Consider the following 12774-nt stretch of genomic DNA (forward strand, 5'->3'; position numbering starts at 1 on the left):
AAATAACATGAAAATGAAAAAAAAAGAGAATTGTGTGTCAATGCAATGCACTGTGCTAATAATCCAATGCCTGGGAACAGAACAATGCACAGAAATAGTGTAGGAGCCAAAAAACTGGCCACTGAAGATGTTTTGGATAAAGGCAAAATGCATCCAGTCCAAATAAGATTTCGTAACTCTGGTATCTCAGCCCTGCATCTGAGAGAGGCTGCCAGAGAGCATGGAACTGGACCTCGTCAGCTAAACCCATGACTGCTAGTGTAGCTGGCCATGGTTCAACATATCATTCTGCTGGCCACTGTATAAGTTCTGTATGCAGCAAGACCGGACTCAATGGTGTATTTGCTACACTATCATCTAGCTGCCATGATGCACCATTGGTTCTAACTTTGCTACGCCCCAGGTTCTCTCTCTCTCTGGGTTACTAAATGGACATAATTTATCTATAGTGCTGTCTCCATTTGTCCATTTTATCACTGTTTATCTTTCTCTTCACACTGATTGACCCATTGTTAATGGTCCCATGCTAATCTGTCCAGCCATAGCGGGTTTCTTTAGACTTGTTCCTGATATTTGGTCAAATACCAGTTACAGTATTTACTGTCACAAAAGATGGAATAACTCTCATACTACTTATAACTGCAGAATAGATGTCTCTAAAACAAAAACAACGTGTCAGTATTGGCTGGCAGATCTCTAGATTATTGAAGATTATTGAGCACGCACAAGCACACAAACATACACTACTCCAGCATCTCTTTCACTCTACCAAGGGCGCCTCTTTCGCATGATTTGGGTAGTTGTTGCCATTGTTAGGCTCGTCGGTATTTCAGATGTGTAAATTTTCTGTCCAAGACATCCTTTGTTGACACCACTTGTGAGGCATGACAGAGTTTTTCTTATTTCTTCCTCCTCATCCCTACTTTCACATCTTACATTATACCTTTCTTTTTCTACCAACTTTTTACCAACATTGACCCTCGTTTTTCTTTTTTTAAATTTATACTTCCTTTTTTCACTTCACTTATGTCCCTGTACCCTCTTTACTAATGCCTCCATCCATTACTAGTTTTTACTTGAATTTCTCTCTCTTTCTCTCTCTCTCACTCTCACTCTCTCATTCTACTTTCATCTTCCCCTTTTCTTCCTATGATTAATAGTAATACTTGCTCACTAACATTTTTTTTATTATTCTTCATACCATTATGCTTTCAGTATGACCCCAACATTAGACCTGTCAGACTCGATACAAAGTACCTATTACCTCCTACTCCAGTCTGTAACACTATCAGTAGCCCAAACTCACTATTCCAGAGGAAAAAAATAAACAATATTCCTTTCCTTTCAATTTCTCATTGAGGAAAGATGTTGCATGTTAGTTTGGTATGTAGCCAATTTATACATCTTTAAATGATTTTATTTTTGGCTGTTATTTCACAAAGCGTACTGTAACATATACCACAAAAAAAGATATTAGCTCCTTTGTATTCAAAAGTGGGAATTTGGCAGAAGGGAACATCTGAATCATGTTACATACAGAAATGTGCAGGTGTTTAAAAAATTAAGTTAGTAGTACACAGATAGCAAACCTGGTACCGAAGCAGGATTTGACACACTGCTATCACTCTGCTCAGACAGCTTCCGATGACGCAGACCTTCACTGTTCTTGCGCTGGTCTGGAAGTTTTAATGTATCCAGTTCCTGCAGAGAAAAAACTTTTTCAAGGCCAAAATCATCTTTCAGGGCAGAGTACATCACACAATTTTGTAATATCAAGGATGGAATGCAACAATATAATGAAAAGGATAGTTGCTACTCACCATGTAACGGAGACACTGAGTCAAAAGCCCAACAAAAAGACTGTCACACAGTTAGCATTTGGCCAACAAGGTCTTTCTCAAAATTACACACACACACACACACACACACACACACACACACACACACACACACACACACACACACTCACACAAGGAGGAGGCTGGGGCAGGGAGAGGGAGGGACAGCAGGGTGAGGGTGGGGGACTGTAAAGTGCTGCTGGGGGTGTGCAGGGATGTGGTGGAGAGTGGGGCAGATAGGTGCAGTTGGGAGGTTGGACAGAGGGTGGGGGAGAAAGGGGGGGGGGGGTTAGTGGAAAATAAGAGAAGTAAAAAGACTGGGGGGGGGGTTAGTGGAAAAGGAGGGAAGTAAAAAGACTGGGTGAGTTGGTGGATTAGAGGGCTGTATGGTGCTGGGATGGGAACAGGGAAGGGGCTTGATGGGTAAGGACATGACTCACGAAGGTTGAGACCAGGAGGGTTACAGGAACATAGGATATATTGCAGGGCGAGTCCTCACCTGCGTAATTCAGGAAAGCTGGTATTGGCTGGAAGGATCCAGATGGCACTGGCTGTGAAGCACTCATTGAAATGAAGGACATCGTTTTGGGTGGTGTACTCAGCAACAGGGGGTCCAGTTGTTTCTTGGCCACAGTTTGTCAGTGGTCATTCATGCGGACAGACAAGTTCTTGGTTGCCATACCCCATACCCATGTAGAATGCAGCATGATGGTTGCAGCTTTGCATGTAGATCATATTACTGGTTTCACAGGTAGCTCTGCCTTTGATGGGATAGGCGATGTTTGTGACTATACTGCAGTAGGTGGTGGAGGGAGGATGTACTGGACATGTCTTCCATACAGCCTCGCCATCTGTAGTGTTGAGTGGTCCCTCTCAAAATATACTGAGGATCTCGCTGAAGCCTTTACAGATCGTAATTACCCTCCCAACCTTGCACAAAAACTGATCTCTCATGCCTTATCTTTTCAGTCATCCAACACATTCCAAACCCCACCATCCAGCCACAGAGGAGCGTTTCCCTCATGACTCAGTGCCACCCAGGACTGGAGCAACTGAATTACATTCTCCACCATGGTTTCAACTACCTCTTGTCACGCCCTGAAATGAGAAATGTCATGCCCACTATCTTTCCTACTCCTGCCACACTGGCGTTCTGCTGCCCACCAAACCTACACAATATCCTCACCCATCCCTACACAACCCCTGCTCCTAACCCTTTGCCACATGGCTCATATCCCTGTAATAGACCTTGATGCAAGACCTGTCCTGTACATCCTCCCACCACCACTTACTCCAGTACTGTCACAAACACCACACCGTCACTCTCTGTCTAAGCCTGTGGTCATGTGTGTGTGTGTGTGTGTGTGTGTGTGTGTGTGTCTAATTTTGCAAAATGCCTCACTGGTCGAAAACTAACTGTGTGACAGTCTTTTTGTTGTGTCTTTCTGCAACAGCATCTCTGCTATATGAGGAATAGCAACCACCCTTTTCATTATATTGTTACAATTACAATTTTGTAATATTCACTCAATATGTGCTGTGTGTAGCATATGTAGCAAGCTATACAAGGATCACATTGAAAATTTTTGAGAAAGTGCTGCATATTTCATGTTTTACATAAAACTATCTTCACATCTTCTCAAAAATCTCTTCCTTGAGTTGAATGAACTAATGTATACACCATCCACAGAGTAAATGCTCCAGAATATGTTTAGGAATACTTTCTGGGCAGGTATACACACTTTTCCAATTAAAGCCAAAGCTGGCTGATGGTTTTACCCCCACCCTCAATGAAAAGCAAAATACACCATATTGAATCATGTCTTGGTATAATGATGCATACAAAATTGTCTCCATTTGAGACTTAGTGTTTTAGCCACCCAGTAAGTAGTCAAATATTCAAGTTGCTAGAACATCAGTTGACAACAATTTGCATTTGGTAAGCTACAGGTACTTCTGAAAAGTACAGGAAGGCATAGAAGGAGGTGGTGGGTTGGTTTGAAAGAGGGGGGAGGGACCAAATTGCTACGTCATCGGTCCCTCATTCCACTTAAATTAATTCTACAAGGGTGGGAGTAAAACAATCGGGAGATACAAACCACAACTGGAAGAAAGCAAAAAACCACAGGAATAACAGAAGGGCAACAAACACTAAAATGAATAAAATTGGACAAGAAAACCACAGAGAGATGCAAGAAAGAGGTAGAAGAGATTAAAACAAGAAAGCAGATTACCATGGCTGCCTGACCATGAGAAAAAAAAGGAGAAGCCAGCCATTCTGCAACACATTAAAACGTCTATCCTAAAAGCACTAGGGTGGAGGGCACAGAGAGACAAAGGACATGTGCTAGAATTTAGATCAAATGATAAAACCCACAATTATGAATAAAACATAAAACTAAAGTTGCTGTTGAGGCATTGCCGCCCAACACCAAAGGAAGGGTGCTGGGAAAGTTAAAAGTCCGCCGCAGAGTGGCTAAAAATGGGCAGTCCAGCAAGAGGTGGACAACTGTCATTTGTGAGCCATAGCGACACTGAGGTGGATCATCACGACGGAGGAGGTAACCATGTGTTAGCCACGTATGGCCAATGTGGAGCCAACAAAAGACAACTGATTCCCTGCGAAAAGCCTGCAGGGAAGACTTCCACACATTCGAAGTCTCCTTGATGACATGCATTTTGTTGTGCGTACTGTTATGTCACTCCATCTCCCGAACTCGAAAAACCTTGTGGCGTAACACAGAACGCAGGTCAGTTTCAGAGATGTCCATCTCCAGAAGCGGTTTCTGGGTAGCCTCTTTGGCCAGCCTGTCAGCAAGTTCGTTGCCTGGGATTCTGACATGTCCTGGGATCCACACAAACACCACTGAACTCCAGGGCAGAGATGAACTCCTGGATGGTAACTACCAAAGGATGGTGAGGGTAGCACTTGTCGATAGCTTGTAAGCTGCTCACAGGGTCAGAACAGAGAAGAAATGACTCACCAGAACAGGAACGGGTGTACTGAAGTGCACAAGATATGGCCACAAGCTCTGCAGTGAATACACTGTAGCCAGCAGGAAAGGAATGCTGTTCAATATGGCCTCTGCAGACATAGGCAAAGGCAACATTACCATCAGCCATCGAGCCATTGGTGTAAACAACTTCAGAGCCCCGGAAAACGTCAAGGATCGAGGGAAGTGACAGCAGAGAGCTATTTGGTTAACAGAGTCCTTACGTCCATGCAAAAGGTCCAGATGAAGCTTCAGGCAAGGTGTACACCATGGAGGTGTACATGAATGGACCTCAAGTAGAAGTGGTAAAGGGAAGGACTCCAGTTCAGATAGAAGGGATCGCATGCAAGCTGCAATCGTTAGCCCTGACCTGGGGCACCAATGCGGGAGATGGGACTGCCGGGGCTGGGGAAAAGGAGACAGTAATTCGGATGCTCAGGAGAACTACGAATGCGTGCAACATAACTGGCAAGCAGTTGTGCACGTCGTATCTGCAATGGAGGGACTCTGGCCTCCACCAGGACACTGGTCACCGGACTCGTTCTAAAAAGGTCGTCGCTAGGCGAACGTCACAGTGGTGCAATGGGTCGAGTAAATGCAACACTGAGGGTGCCACCAATCTGTAAACCAGCCTGTCATCGTCAAGGTGGTATTGAACAAGGGCTCTGAAGAGTTGCAGCGGCATAGAGCGATCTGCACACCCGTTGGTGTTGCTGCCAGCACTTCCGCTTAAGTTGACGAAGGTGAGGTAACCAAGTCAATCGGGCATTGAAAACTGGTCCTAAGAATCGATATATCTCCACTACAGTGAGTGGATCATCATTAAGGTAAAGTTCTGTTTCCAGATGAATGGTACGATGCCGACAGAAGTGCATGACATACGACTTCACAGCTGAAAACCAGAAGCCGTGGGCTAGCCTAGTGAATGGCTCCCTGTAGGCACCGCTCAGCAACACCAGTATTGGAGGAGCAGTACGAAATGCAGAAGTCATCCCCATACAGAGAAGGTGAGACAGACAGCCCTACAGCTGCTGCTACACCATTAATAGCCATTAAAAATAGACACACGCTCAATGCAGAGCCCTGTGGAACACAATTCTCCTGGATATTGGGGTGGGGGAGGGGGAGGCTATGGGAGGCACCAAATTGGACACAGAAGATACATAGAGGCAGAAAGTTTTGGATAAATATTGGGGGTGGGCCCCGGAGACACAACTCATACAATGTGGTGAAGATATGATGTCGCCAGGTCGTGTCGTATGCTTTACGTAAGTCAAAAAAAGATGACAACCAGGTGTAGGTGTCCGGAATAGGCTGTTTGGATGGCAGACTTGAGAGACACAAGATTATTTATCCGTGGTAGAGCGACCTTGGTGGAAGCCGCCCTGACATTGAGCCAGTAGAGCGCATGACTCCAGGACCCAACCCAACTGCTGACACACCATATGTTCCAGCAGCTTACAAAGAACATTGGTGAGGCTGATGGGCCGACAGTTATCCACATCAAGCAGGTTTTTACTGGGTTTCAGCACCAGAATGATGGTGCTCTCCCACAATTGTGATGGAAAGACGCCATTGCACCAGATCTGATTGAAGATGACAAGGAGATGTCGCTTGTAGTCGGAGAAAAGATGTTCAACCATCTGACTGTGCATCTGATACGGCCCAGGAGCTGTGTTGGGGCAATGTGCAAGGGCGCTGAGGAGCTCCCACTCTGTAAATGGGGCACTATAGGGTTCACTGTGGCATGTAGTGAACGAGAGGACTTTCTGTTCCATCCACCATTTGTGGGTGCAAAAGCCTAGGGGGTAATTCTCTGACACAGAGGCTTGAGCATAGTGTTCTGCAAAGAGCTCGCAAGCGCGTTTGCATAGGTGGATAGCGCATCATTGATGTTGACACCAGGGACACCTGTTGGGGTCTGGTATCCAAAAACATGTCTGAATTTCGTCCAGACATGGGACGGTGACGTATGGCACCCAATGGTCGCCATGCGCCTCTCCCAACACTCCCATTTCCGTCAATTTATAATCTGGCGAGCACTGGCATGAAGCCACTTAAAAGCTAGTAAGTGCTCTAGGGAAGAGTGCCTCAGTGACTTCTGGCGACCACCAAGGGACTGTTTTTCACCGGGAGATCCCTAAAGAATGAGGGATTGCGTTGGTCGCTGCAGAAACAATCGTTATAGTGACCTGCTCAACCACAACATCGATGGCACCATGTGGGGGAGATTCAACAGCGACTGCAGAGGTGAAGGCTACCCAGTCTGCCTTGTTTAAAGCCCATCTGAGTAGGCGTCCATGGGCATGATGGCAGGGGAGTGACAGGAAGATGGGGAAGTGCTCACTACCACACAGGTCGTCATGAGCTCTCCTGTGGATAGATGGGACAAGGCCAGGACTGCAGATCGAGAGATCAATGGCTGAATATGTGCCATGTGCCACACTGTTGTGTGTGTGTGTGTGGGGGGGGGGGGGGGGGGGGAGAGGAGGAGGCCCAGTATTTAAGAGGCAGAGGGTAAAGTTCCAACATCTCTGCCTCAGCCAGAAAGCACAGTGCCACCCTACAAGGGGTTATGAATGTTAAAATCTCCCAAAAGTAGGAAAGGTGTAGGGAATTGGTCTATCAGTGCAGCCAAAGCATTCAGGGATACTGCACCATCTGGAGGAAGATAAACATTGCAGACAGTTATTTCCTGTGTTGTCCTTATCCTGACAGCCACAGCTTCAAGAGAGGTATGAAGGGGCACAGGTTCACTGCATACTGAGTTCAGAACATGGGTGCAAACTCTACCTGACACTCTATTATGGTCGCTGCGGTTCTTGTAATATCCCCTATAGCTGCGAAGGCAGGGGTCTGCATTGCCAGGAACCAGGTTTCATGGAGGACAATGCAGAAAGCAGGTGTGAGGTTTAAGAGTTGCTGGAGCTCTGCCAGGTGGTGAAAAAAACCACTGCAATTCCACTGGAGGGTGACGTTCTCGTGGGATTGGGAAGGCACAAAACACTAAATGAGTCTCTCTCTGCCTCAGGGTCACCTGCTGCCACCAGATGAGTACCTGTGCGATCAACATCCATTGCATCTGAGGGTCCAGAGAGATCTAGGGTCTCAGCTGATGCCAGAATCTCCACTTAATCCTCAGACGCAGAGCTTGTAGGTAGCAGTGGTATGGGTGCCACTGCAATGTCTGGGTTTTTGGGGGTCTTCCTCATTTTGGTTTTCTCTCGCTGCACCTTTGGCTGTTCTGGCTGGGAGGACTTCACTGAGTCAGTCTCAGAGACTGAGGAGGACCATGAAGCCCTACGAACAGCTACCTGTGGCTGCTTCAGCCACTGGCGGGTGTCCACTGGTAGAATCATTGGGAGAGAGTGATCCAAAGGACCCTTTCCTAGCGAGAGGAACCAAAGAAGATGTACGCTTCTCTGGCTGAGAAGTGGGGACTGATGTCCCTGATGGTTGGGGGGGGGGGGGGGGGCTGTTGCTCCCAAAGTAAGTGGTGCAGGAGCAACAGAGAGGGAAATGACCCCCACCATTAAAGGGACAGGTGGAGACTGACAGCTCTGAGAGCCAAATGCACACGGTGGAACGGAAGGTGCTAGAACTGTTGTCATAGCAGCAGTGTAAGTGGATGTAGCCTCTCATATTTTCGCTTATCCTCAGTGTAGGTCAGTTGGTCCAGGATCTTATATTCCATGATTTTCCTCTCTTTCTGTAAGATCCTGCAGTCTGGCAAGCAAAGTGAATGACGATCTCTGCAGATGGCACAGACGGTGGGGCACATGGAGTACTGGGATGTGATGGACGTCCACAATCTCAACATGTGATGGTGGAAGTACAGCAGGAAAACACATAGCTGAACTTCCAGTTATTAAAGTATCACATTGGGGGAGTGATATATGGCTTGACATCACAATGGCAGACTATCACCTTGACCTTCTCGGGTAATGTGTCACCCTCAAAGGCCAAGATAAAGGCACCAGTGGCAACCTGATTATCCCTCAGATCCCGATGGAAGCTCTGGACAAAATGAACTCCTCACCACTCTAAATAGGCACACAGCTCATCATCAGACTTCAAAAGAAGATCCCTGTGGAATATAATATCCTGGACCATATTTAAGCTCTTACGGGGTGTGATGGTAACAGGTATATCCCCCAACTTGTCACAAGTGAGTAATGCCCGTGATTGGGCAGAGGATGATGTTTTTATCAAGACTGGCCTTGGCCGCATTTTGGGCAAGCCCTCCACCTCCGCAAACTTGGCCTTTAAATGCTCCACAAAAAACTGAAGCTTCACTGACACGAAAGATTCCCCATTAACTCTCGTACATACGAGGTACTGGGGCGAATAAGCTTTGTTGCCATCCTTAGCCTGGCATTTCTCACATGGTGTGGCCATGGAGGGAAATGATTTGGGGCCGTATTTCTTAGCATTAGCATTGAAGTTAGACTTTGACCGCTTAGCTACTGCTGGTGGTGGACCACCAGCAAGAGATGACGTACTATTCTTCATGGCATGTCATCTGCCCTGATACCACCCACTCCGACACAGGGGCCCTCCCCATGGGTGCCACCCTGCCTCAGCAAGGGCCACCCGGCAGGCTGGCCATTGCCAGGAGTCCCGATGCCCCAAGGAGGTGGGCATCTACTCCCTGGCATACATAGGGAGTTAACAGCGCAGGCATCAGTAGAGCGATCCCTGTGTAGCTGTGTAGTCAGGGGGCTACAAAACAGCAGGGTACATGGTGGCCTCATCACAATGGACTGGCTACCATGCTGGATATGAGGTGCAAAGAAGTCCACGGACATCATCGGCACAGAAAACGACACTGCATAGTGGATGGAGGAAAACGCATCCAGGAAGGTGTCCTCCCCCAAGAGATGGAGAATGAGCATGACTGCAATGCCACAATGAGAAAGTGGTCTAAAGATCTATATGCACGATGGACATGATACACCATGTAAGGCGCCCTTCCCCAATTGGCTCACTATTCGGGAAAATTTTGAAAAATGGAGGTTAAACCCTACAGGCCAAAACAGGTGAGACTCCTTTTAGTCGCCTCTTACGACAGGCAGGAATACCTCGGGCATATTGTAACCCCCCGACCCACAGGGTGGGATGTAGAGGGATGGAGGGAGAGGGGGGAGTGGAGTAAGAGGGAGAGAGGGAGGGGGAGGAGAGGGAGAGGGAGAGGAAGAGAGAGAGATAGAGATAGATGGAGAGAGAGGGGGGGGGAGGAGTTATTACTGACTTATTTTCTGCAAAAATGATTGAGACACAGGGCCCATTTGTAAACAAAGAAATTGCCCATCACGTTGTTGCCAACATTCCCAGGTCTCGTCACTTTTGTTTGGTAGACCCACAGTCTGTTGCCAACTGTGTTTTGATCTTCCTGACATGGAGACTCAGTGGAAGATCTTAAAAATAGATATCAAATCAATTATAAGAGTACACTGAAAGTGTAATAAGTGCACAGGATGTCTATCAATCATTTACCACATTTAAAGTATTTTCTCAGACTAAGGCTATTCCTAGGAGCCTGAAAAGGTTGTATTCTTCAGAAGAATTTCTTTTGTGGCTGGCTTAATTTCACAAATAAAATACCATGGCCATCACAAGAGAATAATTTCAAAGGTGAAATGTAATTGATAAAGGCTCACAATCACATGATTTTTAAGGGCAAATGTAATTCCAGTTCATCAATTTTGCTGAAACAAACTGAACATGAATATTTCAAAATCTGCATACAGGAAACTATTCCACAGACCAAATTGACACTTAGGCTTATACTGTACAACACAAACCAGTTCTAGAAAAATAAATTTACCGATATGAATAACAATTTTCCCTCATTCTCCTGTGCTAATGTAAGAAAGATTACAAAAAAAAAAAAATCAATGACAATTTTCCAGTTATGTAGTAAAACCAATCATAAACGTACCTATTATATGATATACAAGGAATAAAACACGCAGATATTTTAGCTTCATAGTCCACCTAGTCAGTACCACCACCAGCTTTCTCCATCTTGCTATCTACTGTTTTGTATTGTATAAATAAAACTGTGTGATCCACGAAGAGAAGTGTTAGTAAGAAATAGTGTTTAACATTGCAATTGATGAGGAAACATCCAATCCAATACTGAGAAAAAGTAGCAGTCACATATCTGAGGCACGTATTCAATTATGTTTACCCAAGAGAAGTGAAGGAGGGGAGGAGGAATTTCCATAAAAAGGAAGCAAATATTTTAAGCTCTAAACATTTAGGAATAGTTGCTAGAACAGCATTTGGTAGTGTTCTGTGCACAACATGGTTACAGCCACTTCCTTCACCAAAGCAAGTTGGGAGAGGTTTTCTGCATTCAGGTCACATTTTATTATTCTGTACCTCCAGCCACATTTTTTCTAGTCACACATAATCTCACACGAAAGAAATAAATTCTGCCAGGGTTAAATTTATGTAAAATCTTTGTCACCTATACTAGGTAATAATGAAACCACAGAAGGCTGAAGTAGATAGTAGTTTGCAAATAAAGAGTTAGTTTATGCAGTCTACTTTATCCATGTTCTTTTTCATTGTTATCTCTTACACAAAACTCATACTTTTTTTTTTCTATTTTTAAGTCGTAAGACACTTACTATGTTTCATGCATGCCATGTACAATAACTAATATTTAAAGCACCCTTTTTATATCTCTTAATTTAATAACCTCTAAATCGATTTTTTCACAACAAACAGTTTCTGGTGTACAAATTCCATTCCAACAAAATTATTTTCTTTCATACCATGGACACTTGTTTTAAACTTTTGGGAATATTCTCATTGATGTGTGGAAGACAGCAAGTCATATTACATGATTATCTGTTTTTGTCCTTTTGTGCCATACTCTCTTCCTTACGTCATAGCAATATGCACCAGTGACTTAATATCCTTAAAGCATGTGTACAATGTAACATTCTTAAGAATTATAATACATTGGAAATACTGTTGCACAACACTGCAAATATGGCCATATGGCTGTATGAGGTTTTTCCTGGTATATTCACTCTGTAACATCAGTAGGCATCTGTTTCAAGTCATCACCTGATGATCATACAACCTCCGCAGATTTCTGCTAGCAGCTGCTTCAGCATTACACCGTCAGGGGCCTGCATTTCAGTGGAACCATAATTCAACAACCATGACTGTTACAGAAACCTGAGATGTCACATCAGCATTATGAAGGAGTGACTAAATGACATCTGGGCCGTCCACATGACAACATGCTGGGTCAAGGTGTGTACAAACAGCATCCATCCAGCTGGCAAGAGCACTGAGTCAGTGAGCACTGTTGGGCGGGCTACCACCGTGGGACCTAACATAGCATTACTGCTCAATCACCATTTGCCAGTGCAGTCATCAGCATTAGTCAATATCATCCAACATGGCCACCTGCCATACAGTCCTGTACCTAATACAATGAGCCTGAGTGGCTAATTGAGACCCTACTCACCGCCACCTGCTTAGCAACTACTGTTGCTGGATGCTGCTAGACAGACATCAGAAGATAGAGTTTGCACCCAAGATGACACCACATTCACTGCAATATTGTGACGGGCCAGCTAGTGACACCACCAACCCACCAACCATGTGGCTATGAAGAACTGCTGCACTGCCAACACTGACTCAGTGATCAGCTGACATTGGGCTGTCTGCCTAGCATGAAAGCTCCACTCTGAGCCACACTACAGTGTTTACACCCATGGCCACGGATCTGGAACATTGCTGTGCAGTGTTCAAATCTAATAAATGTATATGGTTTACACCACGAGCATAGCTGAATTGGCTCCTGCTCCCCACCAGTGAAATTGTATGTACCAGAAGAGGAGGTCAGAATGGCCACTCTGACAATCCTACACCTGCTCCCCCAACCTCCAATGGGAGTACTCTACCTGACACTGCCA

At 45.4% G+C, this 12774-nt stretch overlaps 1 protein-coding gene across 2 annotated transcripts in view; it reads right to left on the reverse strand.

Annotated features, from left to right (window-relative positions):
• Window positions 1-12774, reverse strand: part of LOC126470026 (PDZ domain-containing protein 8) — a 233702-nt gene that overhangs the window by 96494 nt on the left and 124434 nt on the right. For both annotated transcript variants that reach the window (XM_050097511.1, XM_050097512.1), the window contains exon 7: window positions 1590-1701. In XM_050097511.1, the coding sequence (XP_049953468.1) occupies window positions 1590-1701 (112 nt within the window). The remainder of the gene's footprint in view (window positions 1-1589; window positions 1702-12774) is intronic.

This window comes from Schistocerca serialis, chromosome 3 (assembly GCF_023864345.2).
Source record: "Schistocerca serialis cubense isolate TAMUIC-IGC-003099 chromosome 3, iqSchSeri2.2, whole genome shotgun sequence".
NCBI lineage: Eukaryota > Metazoa > Arthropoda > Insecta > Orthoptera > Acrididae > Schistocerca > Schistocerca serialis.